At 57.7% G+C, this 19,678-nt stretch overlaps 1 protein-coding gene across 1 annotated transcript in view; it reads left to right on the forward strand.

Moving 5' to 3' along the window:
* Positions 1-19,678, forward strand: part of CMIP (c-Maf inducing protein) — a 217,040-nt gene that overhangs the window by 121,373 nt on the left and 75,989 nt on the right. Inside the window, exon 2 of the mRNA XM_051847041.3 lies at positions 13,787-13,912. Within this exon, the coding sequence (XP_051703001.1) occupies positions 13,787-13,912 (126 nt within the window). The remainder of the gene's footprint in view (positions 1-13,786; positions 13,913-19,678) is intronic.

Below are 19,678 nucleotides of genomic sequence, written 5' to 3' on the forward strand. Positions count from 1 at the left end.
GTTTTTTAATTAACTTCCCTACCAATGCGTGTTTCTGGGCTTACGTTCAAGCATTTTGGCCTGTGACCCAGGATTCCCGCTCCCAGGTACTACACTCAACGTGCCCAGCATCCCAGATTGGAAGCAGCCTGCGGGCCTGCTCGCACGCAAGGTACACAGGAGGGTGAGCCGCTTGGCAGTGAGGAGAATGGGTTGTGGCTTCGCACAGCATCAGGGCTGCTTTGCAGAGGGGATGCTGCACCGAGGAAGCCAGACACAAAGGCGCAGCTGCTGTGTGAGGCCGGTTGCAAGAAGGTTCCAGAATGCACCAAGCTCCAGGGGCCTGGCCCGCCTCCTGTGTGTGTGTGTGCGGGGGGGTTCCAGGGATCTGGGGGTTCCTGAAGGCTGCACTGTGGAGTGCAAGTGTGACAGCAGGTCCAGCAGCACCCTGGGGTGTACGTGCACACCACCGTCTTAGGAGCTTTCCTCTTCACACGTTGTTTTAAAAAGAGAGCAGAGAGGCCGGTACTGTAGCACAGTAGGTTAACGCTCTGGCCTGAAGTGCCAGCATCCGTAAGGGCACCGGTTTGCTACTTGGTTACTCTACTTCTGATCCAGCTATGGCCTGGGATGGCAGTAGAAGATGGCCCAAATCCTTGGGCCCCTGCACCTGTGTGGGAGACCCGGAAGAAGCTCCTGGCTTCGGGTCGGCACAGCTCTGGCCGTTGCGGCCAATTGGGGAGTGAACCATCAGGTGGAAGACTCTCTTTCTCTCTCTCTCTCTTTCTCTCTGCCTTTCCTCTCTCTCTGTAATTCTGACTTTCAAATAAACAAATAAATCTTTTTTAAAAAAGAGAGGAGAGGGAGACGAAAGAAAAGAACGAGAGAATTCAGAAATTTGAGAATTTGGGCAGTAGAGGGCTGGGCCTCGTCTGTGGCTCACCCCAGGCACCTTCCTGGGCCATCTGTGCAGCAGGCCGGGATCCCACAGCTGTGGCCCCCCGTTCTAAAAGCTGACCTCTGGGGCTTCCGTGGTGTTTACAGAGTTTTATCCCCCTCCTCCTTGCCTTTTGCTCTGTGCACGCTCCATGGGGGCAGTGCTCATTGCCTACGCTCTCATTTCCTCCGTGCACGTCTGCCTTCCTGTCCCAATAACAAAGCCCCCTCCCTCATGCCCTTCCTGTCCAGGGGCCCACAGTCCTGTGCTTGGCAGAGCGGGCAGGGACATGGTTCAGTGGCCAAAGACGTGGCCTTGAGTCAACAGTCCCAGCTTCTGTGTGGCCTTTCCACTGACCAGCCGTGCCCCAGCCTGAGTCTCCGTTCCCCCCTGTACAGGGGGGTCCTGGCAGTCCCTCCCTGGAGTGCCTGTGGAGCATCCGTGAGACTGAGGACCTGGCCCGTGGGATCCGCACCCTGCAGCCTGGTTGCCATCATCCTTAGAAACATGTGCCCTCAGCATGGAGCAGGTGCCGACACAGGGCGGCTTTGTATCAGTCAACTGCTCTGGTGGCAAAGGAGCCCACTGCCAGAGAGTCACACGTCACACCCAGGGGACCCAGGGTCCATCTTTCTTCTCATGCCCGTGAAGATGGCTGGGGGTGGAAGCATCTGACATGGAAATATCGGTCCTTGGTTCTATTATTAAACCTCTTGCGCCATTTGCCCATAAAAGGGGGGGAGCTGTTACAGCTGAACCCATGATTAATGAGCCCACAACGTGCCTCTGCCCTCTCCATGGAGCCTGGGACGGGCCCCCGCTGTGCTGAGGTCTGGGCAGCAGGGCAGCCTGCGGAGGGGAGATCTTCCTGCCATCCAGGTGGTTCCACAGTCTCCAGGGAGGAGGGCACTGGTTTGGGGGGCTTGGTTGAGGTGGGAGAGCCTGGGGGCTGTGTCAGGGCTGTCCCGCTCGGGCTCCTGCAGTGCTGTCAGAGGTCTGGCCCCCGGCCATCGGCAGCGCCTCCTGCATGCTGTCAGCAGAGCCGGGTGGTCGCCCCTGTGCACGGGGAAGACACCGAGCTGGAGTGTGCCCCCGTGCCAGCCTTTGGAATAACCACGCTTGACGGAGGAACTCGGTGAGCCTTTGAGCCAAGCGCCCCCCTCTTCTTTCTCAGGAAACTTAACAAGAATCGCCTCCCCTTGGTGACTTCCTGCTGAGCACCTGGCCCAGTGCCGGGCCTTGAACTCACTGGACTTTGGATAAATAAGCCACCCCTCGCTGTGTCCCATGTGCCTGCTTTCTCAAGGCCACTCCGTGTGACACCCTGTTGGGGTGCCCAGGTGACAGCACCGTCATAGCGATACTCTCAAGTACTCGGGGAGCACTGGACGTGCCGTATGAACAGTGTCCTAGTTAGTTGTGCTCCGCTCTTGCCTTTTTTCAGTTGTGATGTGACCTGCCTACCATAACACTCCCGTGTGAAGGTGTACAACTCAGTGGTTTTCACTATATCCACAAAGTTGTTCAACTGTCACCACTAGTTGTCACCAACTGACTGCTTACCCATCAGCTGTCCCTTCCCATCCCTACGTCCAGCCCTGGCAGCCACTCAGGGGCTTGCCTGGTCTGGACATTGGGTATGAATGGAGTCACACATGCATGACCTCGTGTGTCTCACTTCCTTCACTCAGCATCGTGTTTGGAGGGTTCACCTGTGTCGTAGCAGGTGTGGATGCTTCACTCCTGTTCATGGCTGAATACTGTTCCACCTTGCGGACAGAACCTGTTTCGTTAATCCACCCATCTGTTGATGGATTTTCACAAAGAGCGTGCCCCAGGTCACTGCCAGCCCGAGTGGGAACCACAGAGCGCCCGCTTGGCCCTGTTCTAGTCCTGCCCGACTCATCTCAATTTTCCTGACTTTCCCCAGCTGTGAGACTGAACATCTGACGTCCCACGGACCCCTCAGTCCCAGGGAGACCGGATGATGGTCACCCTGACAACCAGGGCACGGGCTCTCCCAGCGCAGGGAGTTTCCTGTTTCTGAACTTGGTGGGAGGGAAAGTGGGCAGCAGCTTCCTCCGTGTGCAGCTGCATCAGCCAGATGTTGGTCTATGCAGGTCATCCGTGTGCTGTGTGCCATGCGTGGTCATCGCGCCCATCAGTGTGCGTGTCCGCTGGGTGCGCCTACCCCAGTTTCTCTGTTTTCTTGTTATGGATGCTTGGGGAGTAGGGGCCGCAGGTCTTGGGAGTAGGCACACAGGCATCTCTGCGTGAGAGGGGAGCCACTGTCCACCTGTGTGGACACCCTCGGCAGGCGCCATTGCACAGTTTGCTGAAGAGGTGTAAGGAACTCAGTGCACCAGCAGTTTGGGAGTGTTCTGGGTGTTGGGGACCCACGGCGGCGCGTGTCACTGCCTTCCCTGGGAGCACTTTGCTGGAAGGTTATGGAGGGGGCGTCCTGCTCTGGCAGACCCCTGAGTGTTAACCCACTAGGCTGTTTAGACAAAGGCAGCATGTGAGTTCAGAAGGTTTATGTTCTCTTCCCAGCTCTCTCTCAAACAGCCGCGTGTGGTTTTCCAGGTCGCGCACCTGCTCAGAGCTTCCATTTCTGGTTTGTTTTGAGGACAATGGCAGTACCTGCCTCCCGAGGTGGTAGTAGGGTCTGGAGGGCTAGTGGAGAGGGGGAACCGCTGTGCAGACGTGGGAGTTGAGTGAGGAGAACAGCCGGGGCTGCTCTGTGCTCCCAGCCTGGGAAGGGCTGGCACCAGGGCAGGGGAAGGGGTGCCTGGTGCCCGTGCTACTGGCAGCACCCAGGGGCTGGAGTAGGGGCCCGGCCTTTTGTCCCCCCACCCTCAGGCAGCCTTCCCAAGTCCCTCCTGGGTCAGTGTTGCTCAGCTGTGAGCCACAGCACAGATGCAGAGTGGCCTTTCCCCAGGACTCTGGTGCCTGCCCGCATGAGCCCCCATCCTCATGGTTCATCTTTCTCTTCTGCCACTCATCGCCTGTGTGATTGCAGGGCCTGTCCCTTTGTCACTGCTCTGCCCCCAGGCCTCGGGCTTAGGGTCACACACAGGCCTTTGCTTGTTGAGTTAATACATGACTGCAGTCCTGAGGTGACAGACAGCTCTTGCCCATAGAGGGCCCTGGAGGGGCAAAAGATAAATGTCCCCTCTAGTTCTAGAACCTCGGTTCTCTCCTCTGTGCAGCTGCGAGCGGCCCCGGGACTGGCTGTGAGGAGGAACGCATCTGTCAGTGAGGGTGTTTGTAAAGCTGACGCGCCGTGGGCCAGCGCAGGGTGGTGTCCAGGGCTGAGCCGTCCAGGCAGGTAGCTCCTGCTTGCACGTGGCTTGTCACAGTTAGGTGAATGAAAACCCAGTCCTAGTTGTAATCCAGGCCTCCTGCTGCACAAAGCTCATTGTGGTGCCAGGCACTGCTGCCCCGGGCCGTGCACACACAGGGCCTTTCGTTTTGCTGTGCTGTGCCAGCTTCCCTGTGCTGCAGAGAACTCTGGAGTCATCACCAAGCAAATGAGGTCTGATAAAATGCAAGAGGGCTGTGTTTTTGTTGACAAGAGATTTTTCTTTTCCTGTGCATATCACTGACCAGCTCGCCGCTCCAGGTTCACAGAGCAGCAGCTGTTGGGAGGCAGGGCACGGGGCAGGCAGGCTGGCAGCCATAGCGAAAGGAAGCAGCCACTGGTTAGCAGGAGGGCGGCTGGAGAAGCTGCCCAAGTCAGGATGTCTCCACTCAGGGCCGAGGCGTCATGGCAGCAGCTGGCTGCACTGGGCACCGGGGCCATTGCTGGTTGGGACACAGAGTGTCACGGATGTCGGTGACACCAGCGGCCCTGGGGCAGCCATGGAAGGCTACGGCACGGTTATCATCTGGTTTGCGAAGGGGGTAGTGTGCACGGCCTGTGAAGAGATCTCCTCTGGGACCGGGGCCCAGGCTGGCGTGACCAGCGGCAGACTGCCACTCGCCGCTTGGCTCTGGCTGTCCATCTTTCCCTTTGTGGGACTCAGAAGAAGGTCATTGCCTTTCCAGATGCGCCCTGTGGGCTCCTGCCCCCGAGGCTGCGCTGCGTTGTCCGAGCTGTCGTGTGGATCCATCTGGCTGGGTGGCTGTGGCAAGGCAGGTTGTGAGGTACCGCCGTGCCAGTCCCAGCTCCTTGCTGAGCGCTGTGCATGGGAGGTGCATGTGCACACGGGTACACGGGCCGGAGTCGGCCTCTGGCTGGAAGAATTCGCAGGTCACAGTCTTGGGGGCCGTGTCGCTGAATCCAGGGTCTATGCCTTTAAAGCAAGGTGCCTCTGAGATGCCATCCCCTCTCTGCCCCTCCGTTCCTTCTCCAACATGTAAATAGACGGGGGAGAATACAGACCTACAGACCTGTCCCATCCCCCGCCCCCAGCCTCACCGTGAAGCTAAAGGAAGCCATCCATGCAGGCTCTTAGCTCCACCAGGAGCGGCTTCCTCCATGGTTTGGGCACCTGTGTATTGCTGAGTGGGTGGGACTTGGTGAGGATAGAGGTGTGGTGGGCTCTTCCGAGTGTCGCTGTAGCCTGAAGGCAGGCACACAACCCAGGCATCCGTGGAGGGATAAACAAAACACAGCCTCTCCATAGGTGGCGTTTATTCTGCTACCCTAAGGAGTGACGTTCTGATTCCTGCTACAGCTTGCAGCAATCTCAAAAACACTACGCAAGGGCAGGGCCTTGGGTGCAGCAGTTAAGAGGCCACTCAGAACGCCCGCTCCACGGCTCTGCTGCTGGCTCCAGCTTCCTGCTGATGGCACACCCTGGAGGCAGCAGGTGATGGCCCAAGTACTTGGGTCCCTGCCACCCACAGATGGAGTCCCTGGCTCCTGGTTGTTGCAGGCATTTAGGAATTAAACCAGCCAATGAGAGTTCTCTCTGTCCTCCTTTTTTCTCTGCCTTTTAAATAAATAAAATTAATTTTTAAAAAACCCATTAAGTGGGAGGAGCCAGATGTCCAGTCTGCAAAACGCATGCGCATGCGAGTCTGCAGAGACAGAGCAGACTTGCGGTGGCCAGGGCTGGCTGGGCAGGGAGAGACTGGGTGTGGGCTTCCTTTGGGGTGCTGGAAACAGTGCCATGAATGTGCCATATACCACTGAACAATGGCTAGTGATCGATGTTGTGTTACGTGAATTTCTACCTCTACCTTGTTAGAACTCAGCAGGAGGGCCTGGCGCTGTGGCTCACTAGGCTAATCCTCTGCCGTGCGGCGCCGGCACACCGGGTTCTAGTCCTGGTCAGGGCGCCGGATTCTGTCCCAGTTGCCCCTCTTTCAGGCCAGCTCTCTGCTATGGCCCGGGAGTGCAGTGGAGGATGGTGCTTGGGCCCTGCACCCACATGGGAGACCAGGAGAAGCACCTGGCTCCTGCCTTCGGATCAGTGTGGTGCGCCAGCTGCAGTGCGCCCGCCGTGGTGGCCATTGGAGGGTGAACCAGCGGCAAAGAAAGACCTTTCTCTCTGTCTCTCTCTCTCACTGTCCACTCTGCCTGTCAAAAAAAAGAACTCAGCAGGAGGAAAGGAAGACTTGGGCCCACTCCCCTCTAGGCCGGGTCCATGGTCCCTCTCTGAGTACGAGGTAATGGAGTCTCCATTCCTGTTAGCACCGTCGGAGTAGCTGATGGCAAGGTGAGGCTGAAAAGGCCCCCGCCATCGGACTGCTTGTCCTTGGGGCCACTGCACCACGTGGGTGTCCCCTGGGCTGTTCTTGCTGCTGGGGCGCGCACACCTGTGACTGCCCCTGCTCTTCCCGGCTGTGCTGCTGGGTGAGGCTTCTGTGGCGACCACATCCAAGGCCACGGAGAGATTTTCTAGAGCGCTTCTGTTTTTAGGGGCTGCAGAGCCATGATTCACAGTGGCTTCTGGAGAAATCCCCATGGGAACCAGCAGGCAGTACGAGACAGAGGGAGCCAGCTCCCCAGAAAGGGGGAGGGCAAGCTGAGGGCCTCGTGCCAGCATCAGGGCCTCCATGGGGAGCTGTTTGGTGGGGGGAGGGGGTGATCACCCCATCCCAGCCCTGTTTGAGTGGGAAGCCAGCAGAGGGGCACAGTTGGGAATGTCAGATCTGAAGGCATCTGGGAGCTCCACAAGGCCCCTGTAGCCCCAAGTTTTAGGGTTAATGGGCCAGGAGCTCACTGCAGCAACAAAGGTGGGGGCACTGCTCTCTTAGTCTGGCAAACCCAAGACCCCAAAACCACATCAGTCCCTGAAACAAAAGGAGAAGCACGGTTCACTGATCTGTGTTGTGACTCCCACGGGAAGGCAGTGTCCCCAAAGCCAAGAGCACCCTGACCGCTAGACTTTGTGGCCTCCAGCACCCCACAGTGGGCACCTGGCTACTGAGCAGTCACACTGAACTCGCTTGGGTTAGAACATTCCAGTCCAGCTTGTGGCCCGAGACGCAGCCCTCCCCGCCCCAGGACTCCCCCCAGTTCTCCTTAACATGTCTCTAATGAGGGCAATTTGGCAACAGCGTAAAATATGCTCTTAGCCTTTGTCCCACTAATTCTACTTCTGGGAATCTAGCCTAAGGAAATAATCCTAAATATAGGGCAGAAAAACATGCTTCACCGGGATGTTCACCGTGGAGTTGTTTATAGTAGCGAGAGCTGAAACGCCAGTGCTGTCCACTGGGGGACGGGCAGGAGCAGAGAGAAGACAGGTGCTGGCATTGCGGTCGCCAGCTGCTGCAGCGATGCCCACCAGTGCAGGTCACTGCTGGCGGACGGGGCGGCGTGAGATGCAATGGGAAGAAAGGCTTCATGAAAGCATACGCACGTGTGACATTGCCGCTGTAAAAACGCATGAGAATGGTCAACAGGGCAATCACAGACGCGCCCGGGAGTGGTCCTGGTGGGCTTTGTATGGAAGATTTAACACAGTTCAGCATCATTGCCCTTCACAGTCAGGTCTGGGTCGTGGCTTGCAAGGGATTCTCCCTTTTAAAGGTGCGCAGATCTGGGCGTTAGGAAAGGTGTGGACGGCTGAGCCCCAGTCCACAGGCAAGACAGAGAATGCATCACCCCCACTGGGCCCCTCCCCCACCCCCTTTGTGGGCAACTGGCTGTTTCACTTCAGCCCCTGTGGTTTGCATGTCCCACAGCATCCTATAAACATAGCCACACGGTAGGTCGTGTCCTGCTCCAGTGTTTAGAAAAAGATGTTTTAAAGATTTATTTATTTATTTTATTTGAAAGCAGAGATATAGAGAGGAGGAAAAGGCAGAGAGAGAGAGAGAGAGAGAATCTTCCATCCACTGGTTCACTCAAATGGCCACTGTGGCTGTAGCTAGGCAAGGCCAAAGCCAAGAGCCAGGAGCTTCTTCCAGGTCTCCTGCGTAGGTGGCAGGGGCCCAAGGACTTGGGCCATCACCTAGTGCTTTCCCAGGTGTGTTAGCAGGGAGCTGGGTTGGAAGTGGAGCAGCCAGGACTTGAACTGATGTTTGTACTGGAAGCTGGTGTCATGGGTGGTGGGTTAACTCGCTGCATCACAATGCCAGTTCCATTAAACATGTTTTTAATGTCTTTATTCTTGTAGATATGGAGATACTGCAAAAAGCTTGTGGAAAAGTGGAATTTAGCGATAATTTTATTTGAGTGTAAAAAAAAATCTACATGTAGTTTCTTTCTTTGTTTTTAAAGATTTATTTTATTTGTTTGAAAGGCAAAGGGAAAGGGAGAGACACACAGAGAGAGCTTCCATCCACTGATTCACTACCCAGATGCCTCCAAGAGCTGAGCCAGACTGAATCCAGGAGCTTGCAACTGAATCTGGGTCTCCCTGTGGTGGCTGGGATCCAAGTGCTCGGCCATCTTCTTCTGCCTTCCCAGGCACATTAGCAGGGAGCTTGAACCGAAGTAGGGCAGCCAGGACTTGAACCTGTACTCTATGGGATGCCAGCATTGCAAGTAGTGGCTTAACCTGCTGTGTCAGAGTGCCAGCCTCTGTTTGTAGTTTTATTACAGTGCACATTTTCCAAGGCTTTTTGGAGAATACCTCATGTGCACACATTTCAGATGGTTTTGGCACCAAAATAAGCTTATCTTTTAATTCCTTTTCCATGGACTTTTTTTTTTAAGTGACTTATTTATTTATTTGAAGGGCAGAGTGCCAGGAAGAGATGAAGACAGCCAGAGAGAGAGGTATTGATCGATTGATTGGTTGATTCCTACGTGCTGCTTATTCCTAAATGCCTGCAACAGCCGGAGCTGGGCCAGATCAAAGCCAGAAGCCAGGAACTCAGGCTAGGTTGCCATGTGGGTGGTATGGACCCAAATACTTGAGCTGTCATGTGCTGTCTCCCAGGTGCATTAGCAGGAAACTGGATCAGAAGTGGAGGTGGGACTGGGTCCCAGGCACTCCAGTATGGCATGCCGGCATCTCATCCAGTGGCGTGACCTGGGACACCACAATACCTGGCCCTCTGTGGACTTTTTGAAGTACCCTTATATATTTTGCTTATTCCTGGATGTCCTATAAATGGAAGCATCCAGTGTGTCTTGAGCTGCTCTTGTATTTAGAAAAGGGTTTTAATCTGTTTATTGTTCTCTGAGACACACCCTGTAGATAACACCCTGGGATTCCTAGCTTCCCTCGTGGAGGAGAATATTAACTTTTCAGTCTCTCTAACTGAACCTCCTACTCCACGCAAGAATCTCCCACTGCAGCTCCAGTGGCCGTGATCAGATGACCTGGGGCTTATCGATGGATAAGCCTGTCAAATTGTCCCCACAGCGTGAAAGCACCTAGGACGGCCGGGCTCCTTGCTCCATGCTGGCCGCACCTGCTCCAGAGAGCAGCCAGGTTCAGGGACCTTGACCCCCGGACCACCCTGTGTTCCTGCAAGCTCCTGTGTTCCTGCCCAGTGAGAAGGCTGAGGGCGGTGGCGGCAGCAGCAGTTAATTTTTCCTAATAAACATTTTACTGTGGAGTAGTTTCGGGTGTGGGGAGAAGTGAGGAAGTTGGGGTGGAGTCCCCAGGTACGCACACTTTGCTCTGTGGCACACCCCTCCCCCAGGCTGCTGCTTCGGGTGCTGCCCGCGAGCCTGGACTGAGCCGTTGTCACTGAAGTCAGGGCTGCTTTTGATTTCCCTGGGGGTTACCTCGTGTCCCTTTCCTGTCCCAGTCTCCCACCTGGGGTCCCAGGGCCCAGCCAGTCCCGTCTCCCTCACTCATTGGTGGGGACGGTGGCTTGGATTTGCCTTGTTTTTGCCAAGCACAGGTCAGGTGGGTCTGGAGGGAGGACCCACAGCTGGGGTTTGATTTTTTGGGGGGCATGAATAAGAGGAAGGCCCCAGAGACGAAACTTGGTCTTTTTCACAGTTGCTTTTTTTATTGAACGCAGCAGTGTACAAGGTGGACCAAGCCCTTGACAAATTGCATGTCCTTTAGTGCTCCCAATAAATCTGTCAGTTAAATAAATTCTCGTTTTACGGTTGGGGGAAGGCGGCTCAGAGAGGTGCAGGACTTGCCTAAGGGCACACAGCACTTGACCCAAACACGGGTCTTATTGGACCTTCATAAAGCTCTATTTGTGACCAGACACTGTTCCAGCAGTGGGAAAGCCGCTTTTGAAGCAGTGTGTATTTATTTGTAACCCAGCCTTTTCCCGAAAAGCCTTGGTTGCAGTTCAGGCAGGGTCACGAGAAAGAAGCAGGCTCGGGAGGTGGCCTGGGGCTCCCTCCCGAGCAGCATCTCAGCACACGCAACTGTAGGCAGTGTTCACGTCACCAGCTGTGTGGCCATGGGTTGGTGTGTGCAGCCTCAAATGTCTCCATATCTCCCAGGAGGCCGTGTGGCCAGTAAGAGCCTTAAGGCACTGCGCGGTGCCCAGGGTGGAACTCTGAAGGACTGAGACCAGCAGCCTCACGGGCTGGGTAACCCAGCGCATGCCCCGTGGTTGTCCTGCGCTCTGCAGTGCTGCGGCCGCGCTCCCGACTGCTGGGACTGGGCATGAATTTTTATATCTGTGTCTTAGTGGTCCAGCGATGATTTTTTGCCACACCTGCTAGCAGCCACATCTCAGCCCCTGTCCACTGGCTGATGGGAGTCACCAAGGCAAGGCCTTTGGTGCCTTGCTGGGGCCCTGGGCAGCTGCCACTGCTTCCTGAAATAGGATTTTGCCTTTACATTTTTAAAGATAGATTATTTATTTGAAGAGGAGAGAGAGAGAGAGAGAGAGAGAGATCTCTTTCATCATCTGGTTCACTCCCCAAACGCCTGCCACAGCTGGGGCTGGTCCGGCTGAAGCCAGGACCCCAGAAATCCATCCAGATCTCCCACGTGGGTGCAGGGGTCCAAGCACTGGAGCCACCCTCTGCTGCTTTGCCAGGCATTTTGGCAGCAAGCTGAATCCGAAGTGGAGCAGCCGGGATTCGAAGCAGTTCTCAGATACGGGATGCTGGTGTTACAGGCAGAAGCTTAGCTTGCTGATCTACAATGTTGGCCCCTTTAACTTTGATCTTTGAAAATAGCAAAGAAAGCGGCTTCCTGAGAGTGCTTTGGCACTGGTTGGTTATATGTAATCCAGAGATGCCCACTTTCCTTAGGTTAGTGCGACGTTCGTGGATTTGTTAAGAAAATAAGTGACAGGCGCCAGCCGTGCAGGCACAGGGAACAGGGCAGGTGCACGTCCCTGCTCCCGCAGCGCTGAGACACTAGCAGGGGAGACAGACGATCAATATTTGAACGTGGTTGTTAGGAACATGAGCGTGGAGCCAACCAGCGAGCCCCGGTTTTCACTGATAGTGCTTGGGACAAGATGTGCCGTTAGCGCTGAGTCATTGATTGCAGAGAGCTGACAACGTGGCAGTGCATGGGCTGCTGGGATGGGCAGGAAGGGGAAGGGCGGGCCCTTGAGCTCGACTTCAGGGTGCACTGTGTCACAGGTCACAGCAGCCACCTGCACTGGCAGCCTGGGGGCCTTGCCGAGGGGTCAGCGACACCCTGGGGAGAAGGGTGGGATGAGCTTGGCTGCTGCCTCCTCCCACCCACCACCAAGTCCCCTGGAGCCATCTTCCTTCTGCCACCCTTCTCCTGGGTCTGTTCTCCCACATCAGTCCCAGGGATGGCGTTAAACTTGGCAGAAGGCCCTGCGACACTCCACCCCGGGACCGTGACATCTGGACCCCAGCTGGAACTGCAGGCCCCTCCGCCATGGGCCTGCCTGCCTCCCCATGGTGTCTCTTAGCCAGCTCCCCAAACGTTCCCAGCTGTCGCGCCCCTAGGCCTTTGCACGGGGCTCTGGAGTAGGCTCCCTCCACCTTTCCCTGGAGGCCGCTGCTATCAGCCACCTGGCGCCACACCCTGTATCGATTCTTTGCACAGCACTTGCCACTCTGTGTAAGTTTATTGCTGTGGGTGTTTGGGGTCTTGTCTTACTGCTGCTCCCCCAGAAAGGCCCCCTGGAATGCAGTAGACACTCAGTAAATACCTACCAAGTGAATGAGCGAAAAAAGGGATGAAGGGAAAAAAATCAGTTGCTCTGTCACTCTTACTCCTTGAGCCTGGTGCCCGATCAGAGAAAGGCAACTGATGTAGCTTAAACCATCAGCGCTGCACCTGCGCCTTTCTACTTCGGCAGCTGGATACTGGAGTGGAAAGTCCCCACGGGGGCCCTCAGTCGCAGGGTGAAATTCACGTGTTGGTCCGTGGACTTCAGACAGCATGGTCCTCCTGCCTGCCGCTCAGTGTAGCGGGCAGGGCACTGGTGCTGCAGTCGGAGGGCTGTGCCCGGTCCTGGCCAGGCCGCTCCCAGCTTGCTGACCTCCTGAACCTTGGCCTCATCTGCGGTGTGAGTGGCCCCAGCACCTGCTCCCCAAGAGCATGGTGAGAATTAGGAGAAACGCTGCTTACCGAGTGCCCAGGGCAGCGCTTGGCACACTGGAGGGCCTGGGACATGGTAGTCGGTGTGTCTCGGAGTCTCAGGTCTGGATTTTTGGGCACAGAGGGACAGGGACGCTGCTGGGACCTGGTGGCCTAGGTATCCCGCAGCCCCCCTCTCACTACCCCTGCCCCAGTGTTGACTGGTCATAGCTTTTCTCCTTCTTCCCACCCTTCACTGTCGAGTCCTTGCCATAGGCCAGGCTCTGGGTCAGCGCAGTGGCCACCCAGAGCTTGCAGCCTGGCCAGGAGGTAGAGCTGGACAGGTAGTCCTGCGTGCGAGTCTCCAGGTAACCAAGCAGGGCATGGTGAGCACCAAAGGGAGGCTGTACCCGGCTGAGTGCTGGGGTCTGGAGGACGTGGGCTCCCCATGACGGGGGTGCTGTTAAGCCGGTGTGGGGCCGTGGCCATTTGGACCAAGAGCTCTTGAGTTTGAGGCGCTGTCAGCCCGCTGGTGTGGGGAGCACACGTGTGGATTTTGCAGCTGGGCCTCTGGGAGCCCCTGGAGGATGTTCTGCATGGGAGTGGGAGCGTGGAGTTGTCTTCTGGGAACACGGCTCTGCGTGCTGAGTGGGGAATGTGTATCTGGAGACAGAGGAAGGAGGGAGCCCTCTGGGTGCACTCCTGCTGCTTTCTGGGTGGGCGTGGGTGGTAGCCGCTGGGCTGCCTGCTGTGCCCTGTGACTGGTCCTCAGCCCCTGCTCCATGTTCCCTCCAGCCCAGCCATTCCTGCCACTGCCCCTCCAGTCTTGTGCGTGAGAAACACCTTCATCTGCAGCTGGCCGCTGCCAGTCTGGAGCCCCAGGCTTTCCCTGGTCCCCTGGGTTGGCCGAGTTTCCATGCCAGCCCTGTCATCTTGTCGCCAGAGTGGGGACACTCACGGGACCCCCTTCGAGCCCTGGACGTACACCTGCCCTCCTAACCATGTGGGTCTCTTTCTTTTCTTGCTGCAGCCAACCGGGTACATGGAAAACTCCGTCTCCTACAGCGCCATCGAGGACGTGCAGCTGCTGTCCTGGGAGAATGCTCCGAAGTACTGTTTACAGCTCACGATCCCCGGGGGAACAGTCCTACTGCAGGTAGGCCCCAGAACGTGAGCATGAACACGCACTTTCCCCGGCTTCCTCCCCCGCCAGCGCCCTCCTCCCGCCCTCCGAGAGATGCGGCCAGTTGTCAGCAGGAGCGGGGGTTGAGCCTAGCGCGTTTTATTCCCCAAGGAGAAGAGGCCATCAGCTGGAGACAAAAAAGAGGGACTGTGCATGAATTGAGCGCCTGGTGCATGCCTGCCACAGTCTAGGAGCTTTATGTGTCCTCGTTGAGTTCCCATAATAGTCCTGGGAAGCATGTAGATGGTCTCCGTGTTTCATATCGGGAAACTGAGGCACACAGGCAGGTTGCTTGGCCTCAGAAGGCCATGAAAAGCACATGGGCAACTGAGGCTGCCCTTGGCTTTGCGCTGAGTGAGAAGGTCTCTTCCTTCTCGTTGAGCTCAGTGTTTGGAGACTGAGGGAACTGTACGCCGTCTTCTCAGAAACAGACGCACATCCTGTGTGTGCGTGGTCTGGTCAGGACATGTGGCTGGAAGTGACACGAGCATTACTCAAGGCAGGGAAGCTGAAACAGCGTGCCGTGGCATGACCGTTGAAACAACTGGGAGGTCCGAGCCACGGCTTCAGGCGGAGCTGGGTCCGTGGTCAAATCATTGCATTCTCACGCAGCACCTCCATTCCCTGGCTCCGCTTCTGTGTCAGGGAGAATCTCAGCACAGCAGCCTTAACGCGCCATCTCAGAGCTCGCAGCCTTAAAGAGAGTGGTCCCTTTTCCTCCAGTACCTCCTAGAAAATCTCAGAAGTGACCACCCAGGCCACATGTGCTCAGACTGATTGCCCTACCAGGACCACGCGGAGCCCGGGGGCAGAGCCAGCAAGAAGTGGCAGGCGAAATACAGGGGCTCTCGCAGTACCTCCTGGGACACGTGGTCTGGGCGCTCCCGCAGCGCCTCCTGGGACACGCAGCCGGTCGCATCAGGGAGCAGTCAGGAACCCCGAGTCGGAGACTCCTCGTCCAGGAAAGCCTGCCCACCTGCTGGCGGCAGAAAGATCTGCCTCTGCCTGACTCGGAGGAGCATTTTCTTCCTAGCCCTGTGTCTCTCCAGGGACACTGGTTTGCTCTTGGCCCAAAGAGATGCCCCCAGACCTACTTCCGAAGTGGCCCTGGGTGGTGTGGTGGTACCGGCTCTGCCTCTGAGCGGGGCTCAGCTCCGTGGCCCTGGGAACCCACTAAGCGGCACTCAGAAAAGCCCCGGTCTTTGCCAGCAGCTCGTGGAGGACGCCAGAAGCCGTGCCTGCCTCCTCTGTCTTCTCTGTCTCCCACTTTGTTTAGTGCAGGGTCCACTTGGTCCCCCTCCCCCTAAGCCTCCCCGCCGCAGGCTACAGCGCAGTCTGATGGCTATGGCCAGGGCAGCCCCCTGGGTGGGAGACTGGGTGGGCCACCAAGGCATCCCTGGCCAGCGAGCGAGAGAGTGAGGGGTGCGTGGCATTCCTGCAGTGCTGGGAGCCAGCCTCGGCCCTGTGCTGGGGGGACGGGAGTGGGCACTCCTAGAAGAGCTCCCCCACCCTCTGAGGAGACATCCCCGTAAACAAGTGATCCCCGAAACACCAACTGGGACACAGGTCTGTCTCTGAGGACTGGGAGCCCAGAGGAGGGACTGGCTGCCAGGGCCTGGGATGCCAGAGCAGGCTGCCCTGGGATGGGCATTAGTGTTGGGCTTGTAGGGGTGTGTAGGAGTTATGTGTGGGGGTGGAGGGAATGCCCTGGGCAGGGGGTTGTGGGAGCCGAGCCTGAGTGTGTAGGAGTTTGCTGTAGCTGCAGTGCCAGGGTGGGGGATGGATTTGAGGCTGCGTGCACAGCTAGGGCTGTCAGGGCTGCTAGGTCTTGCACGCTGTTTGCTGAAGCCTCGGACCATAATCTGAGGGTAGTAGGGAGCCTCTGAAAGCTGTTAAGGGATGGAAGGGACTCTAGACGTGTGAGTGACAAGGAGACACAGGCCGCAGCACCGGGGCAGCCCTGAGCTCCTCCCCGGGCGTGATGGTCACAGCTCTGGCAGGAGCTCTGGTGGGCAGAGAAGGCAGCCCTGCCCCCAGAGAAGGCCAGAGTGTTACTTGCTTCCCTGCTGGGCGTGAGGGATCTTGTTAACCGGAGCCGCGGTTGCAAGCCCTGCGGTGATAACTTGTTCGGCCAGGCTTGGCCGGCTGTGGCCAGCAGTGGCTCCGCGTCAGAGCTCCCCCTGCGGTGCTGACGCACCGGGCGGGCGGGCTCACTGTCCCCTGGCTCCAGTGGTTGGCACAGCCAGAAACAGGAACAGGAGAGGAGGAGGAGGAGGAGGAGGAGGTGGAGGCAGCGGCAGCCAGCAGCTCCTCAGACCCAGGGCTGCACTCAGAGCAAAGGGAGCAGACGCTGCGTCCAGGTGGGTGCAGCCCCTGCTGGCCATCGGGGCTCTCTCTGGTGGTCATTGTCATCGGGCTGGGTGGTCGGTGCGGGTCGGCTGCTGCCTTGCTTCCTTGTCCTCATTTGCCTCTCTCCTGCCCCCCCTCCCCATGATTCTTGGGTGCCGTGCAGCTGTCCTGTCCTGTTCAGGGCTCCGAGCTGCCCTGGTGGTGGGCTCCAGGCCGGGAGGTCGCTGTGGGTGAATAGAGAGGCACCTGGTGCCCCAGGGGTGCTGGGCAGAGCTCTGCTCGGTGCTGGTAAGGCCCACATGCTGTTGGGACAGAGGTGTGGTCTTTGCTTCGTCTTGCTTGGCCTAGGGCCTGCTGTGCTGGGACCTGGAGCCGTGATGTCAGAGCAGTCCAGGTCCTGGCCAGGACAGGAGGGGACTGAGAGCAGCCAGGGGTGCCGGGGCTCAAGGCCTGTCACCGGCGTGTCCCTGGAATTCAGATGCCCTGACCAATGCAGTCCTGTGCAGTCCAGTTAAGAGGGTACTTCCTGAAACCACTGGCCAGTCTCAGGTGCTTGGGAGCACGTGTCGCTGGCGGCTGTGTGGACAGAGTAGGGGAAGGACATGTCCAGTACAGAAGATTTCGCTGGGCGGCGCTGGCCTTCTCCTGTGGGTCTCACACCCTGGCCTGGGGCTCCAGCTCCCTCTCTGGGCTTCTCAGCTTCGCCACAGGTGTCCATCCTGCGGGTGGGCAGAGTTCTCTACCTGGGGCGATGGCAGGGGGCTCCAGGGGCCCGGTGTCCCTTCCCTGGCCCAGCCTGCCTGCTCTTTTCCTGTCACCCCCTGCATCTCTGACACTTTCCTCCATCTCTCTCTCTCTCTCTTTCTCTCTCTCATCCCATCTCCTGTCCTCTCTCTTTCTCCTTTGCCGTCTGTCTGCTTTTCTTTCTCTTTTGCCCAGTGTCCTCCGCAGGCTTCTCCCCGTGTGTCTCTCCACGCCAGAGCATCACCAGTTCCCTTTCTTGCTCGCTCCCTCCCTACCCTCCTCCACCTTGTCCTCTGTGTCTCCCAGGGACCCCCTTACAAAGCCCCTGCTTGGCTAGAACTTGAACCAGTGCCTCCTGGAGACCTGACCCAATGGTTCAAGGGAGGTCCCAAGAGGGTTTCAGGCACTCGCGCCTTCTCCCCGCTAGGAGACCCCGAGCAGTCTGCCTGCAGGTCCAGTCGCGGGCAGAGGCGCCAGCCCTCCCCCGCGGATCCAGCCGCTGTTTCTAGAAGCTTTGTGTTTTCAGCAGGAGTTCCCCTTAATGCCATGTCATTGGAATCTCTGGCGGCAGTAAGGTCCTGCTTCTTTCCTCCCTGATGCCCTTTGTGCGAGCGTCTTCGTTGTACTTCGAGAACGGAAACGGCATCAGGGAGGCGTCCTGGGGGGCGCTTCCTGCAGGCCCCAGGGGCAGGGGAGCAGGCAGCGCATCCATCCGTCTTCTTAGCACTGGGTTTGGCGGTGATGGACAGAGCCTACTACTCCTCCAACAAGGGCTCAGGCGAGATGGGATTATGAGACCCCGTCTTTCCCAGGGGCACCTGCTGTTTTCTGGGACCGGTCCAGAGACCCGGCCCTGCTCGGCAGCCGTGTTTCCAAAAACCCCGCGGGAGGCTGGCCAGGCAACTTTGTACCCCGAGTGTTGGCAGCAAGGCGGGGACTGGGTGGGTTCCTTTCTTACTGGAAGCCGTGCAGAAAGACCTTTCCGGTCTGCCAGCACGCGCTGTGCCTCCCTGCGAAGCTGGACCGGGGAAGGGGACTTGGGGACGGTGCCCCCCAGTGCTCCCTGGGCTGTTTTCCTCACTTCCCCACACAATGCAACAATGAGAGAGAACTTGGCAACTTTCAAAGAGGAAATGAGGCAGATTTGCCTGCAAACAGGCCCTCACTGTGAGAGACCGATCGCCAGGAGCAGTGGGGAGGAGGTCCGAGCAGGCCTGACGCTTGTGCTAGTATGGGCACTGGGGATGAGGCGGTCCTCCTCGAAGTGACCTCGGGGCACTGCTGTGCCTGCTGTTTCTGCCGCGCTGGCTTGCCCTGGCTCAGCCGCCAGCAGGGTGGTGCGGAGACGGAAGCATCCTGTCCCTGCCGGGGCCGCCCACTGCTGGAAGCCGCTCTGAGGTGCCTGCCCGCAGAGCATCCTGCCCGCATCCTCTCTCCTTAGAGACCAGGCCAGCTGGAGGGAGAAACGGCCGCCTGGCCGCCTGGTCGCAGTCTGGCTGCAGCAGCGGCAGCCCCTTCGTCTGGAGGAGCGCTCAGTCCCACCCTCTCATTTTCACAGAAGGGGGCCAAGTCCCTCCTCCCCTGCTTCCTGTCAGGGCCGCCACCTTGCAGGGACAGTGTGGTCATAATGCCGTCTGGTTCCCAGCCCTGGTCATGGGCATCCAGGGGAGCTCAGGTTCACTGGCCGTGTCCCAGAGTGGGCAGTGCAGGGAGCAGCCTGGGGGCCAGACTGGTCTGGGTTCCAGCCTGAATCTACACGTACCTCGAAGACACCACCATGGCTGAGTCACCCTAGGCAGCGGGAAGAACTTCCATGAGTCTCATGTTCTTTTCTTTTTAAAAAGAGTGATTGATTTGAAAGGCAGAGCAACAGAGAGGGAGACAGAGAGATCTTCTGTTTGCTGGTTTACTCCCCAAATGTTCACAATGCCAGGGGCCTAGAACTCCATCCAGGTATCCCACGTGGGTGACAGGGGCCCAAGCACTTGGGCCATGCTCCACTGCCTTCCCAGGTGCATCAGCAGGGAGCTGGATTGGAAGCAGAGCAGCCGGGACTTGAACCAGCGCCGACATGGGATGCTGGTGTCACAGGTGGTGGCTTAACCTGCTGTAGCTCTCGCTGGCCCTGGGCCTCATTTGCTTTCTTGGTGAACTAAACCCAATACTTGTCTCATTGGATGAGAATCTATGTCAACACGTGGCACCATGCCTGCTGCATGATAGGTGTCCGGGAGAGCGTGGCCATGCCTGTGTCTGGAGCCTTAGATTTAGGCTGGGGGAGAGAGGGCGTCGGGGATGCACAGTTCCTCTGAAGCCCTACCTCAGGGAGCAGAATGGATATACGGTCCTCCACTGTCTGTTTGTCCTTTGGTCTTATCTGTCCATCCATCTACCCATCTTGCATCGGTGGATCTGTCACCCTTGTGTCCATGCTGCCCGTCATTCATTTGTTGAACACGTCAGCCAGGCTCGCCGGTTTCATGGACTCAGTGTGCAAAAGTCCCGTGTGATCCTTGCCTTCCAGGGCTCATAGTCAGTGAGGAGGACGACGAGACAGGCAAGTCCAGGCTGGGAGATGAGAGGTGAGGTTTGTGGCAGGGAGAGGGGAAGGCACCTGCAAGGAGTCACTCTGGTGAGGTGGTGCTT

Source organism: Oryctolagus cuniculus, chromosome 18, assembly GCF_051225735.1.
Source record: "Oryctolagus cuniculus isolate XC-2025 breed Fujian yellow rabbit chromosome 18, ASM5122573v1, whole genome shotgun sequence".
NCBI classification, from domain to species: Eukaryota; Metazoa; Chordata; class Mammalia; order Lagomorpha; family Leporidae; genus Oryctolagus; species Oryctolagus cuniculus.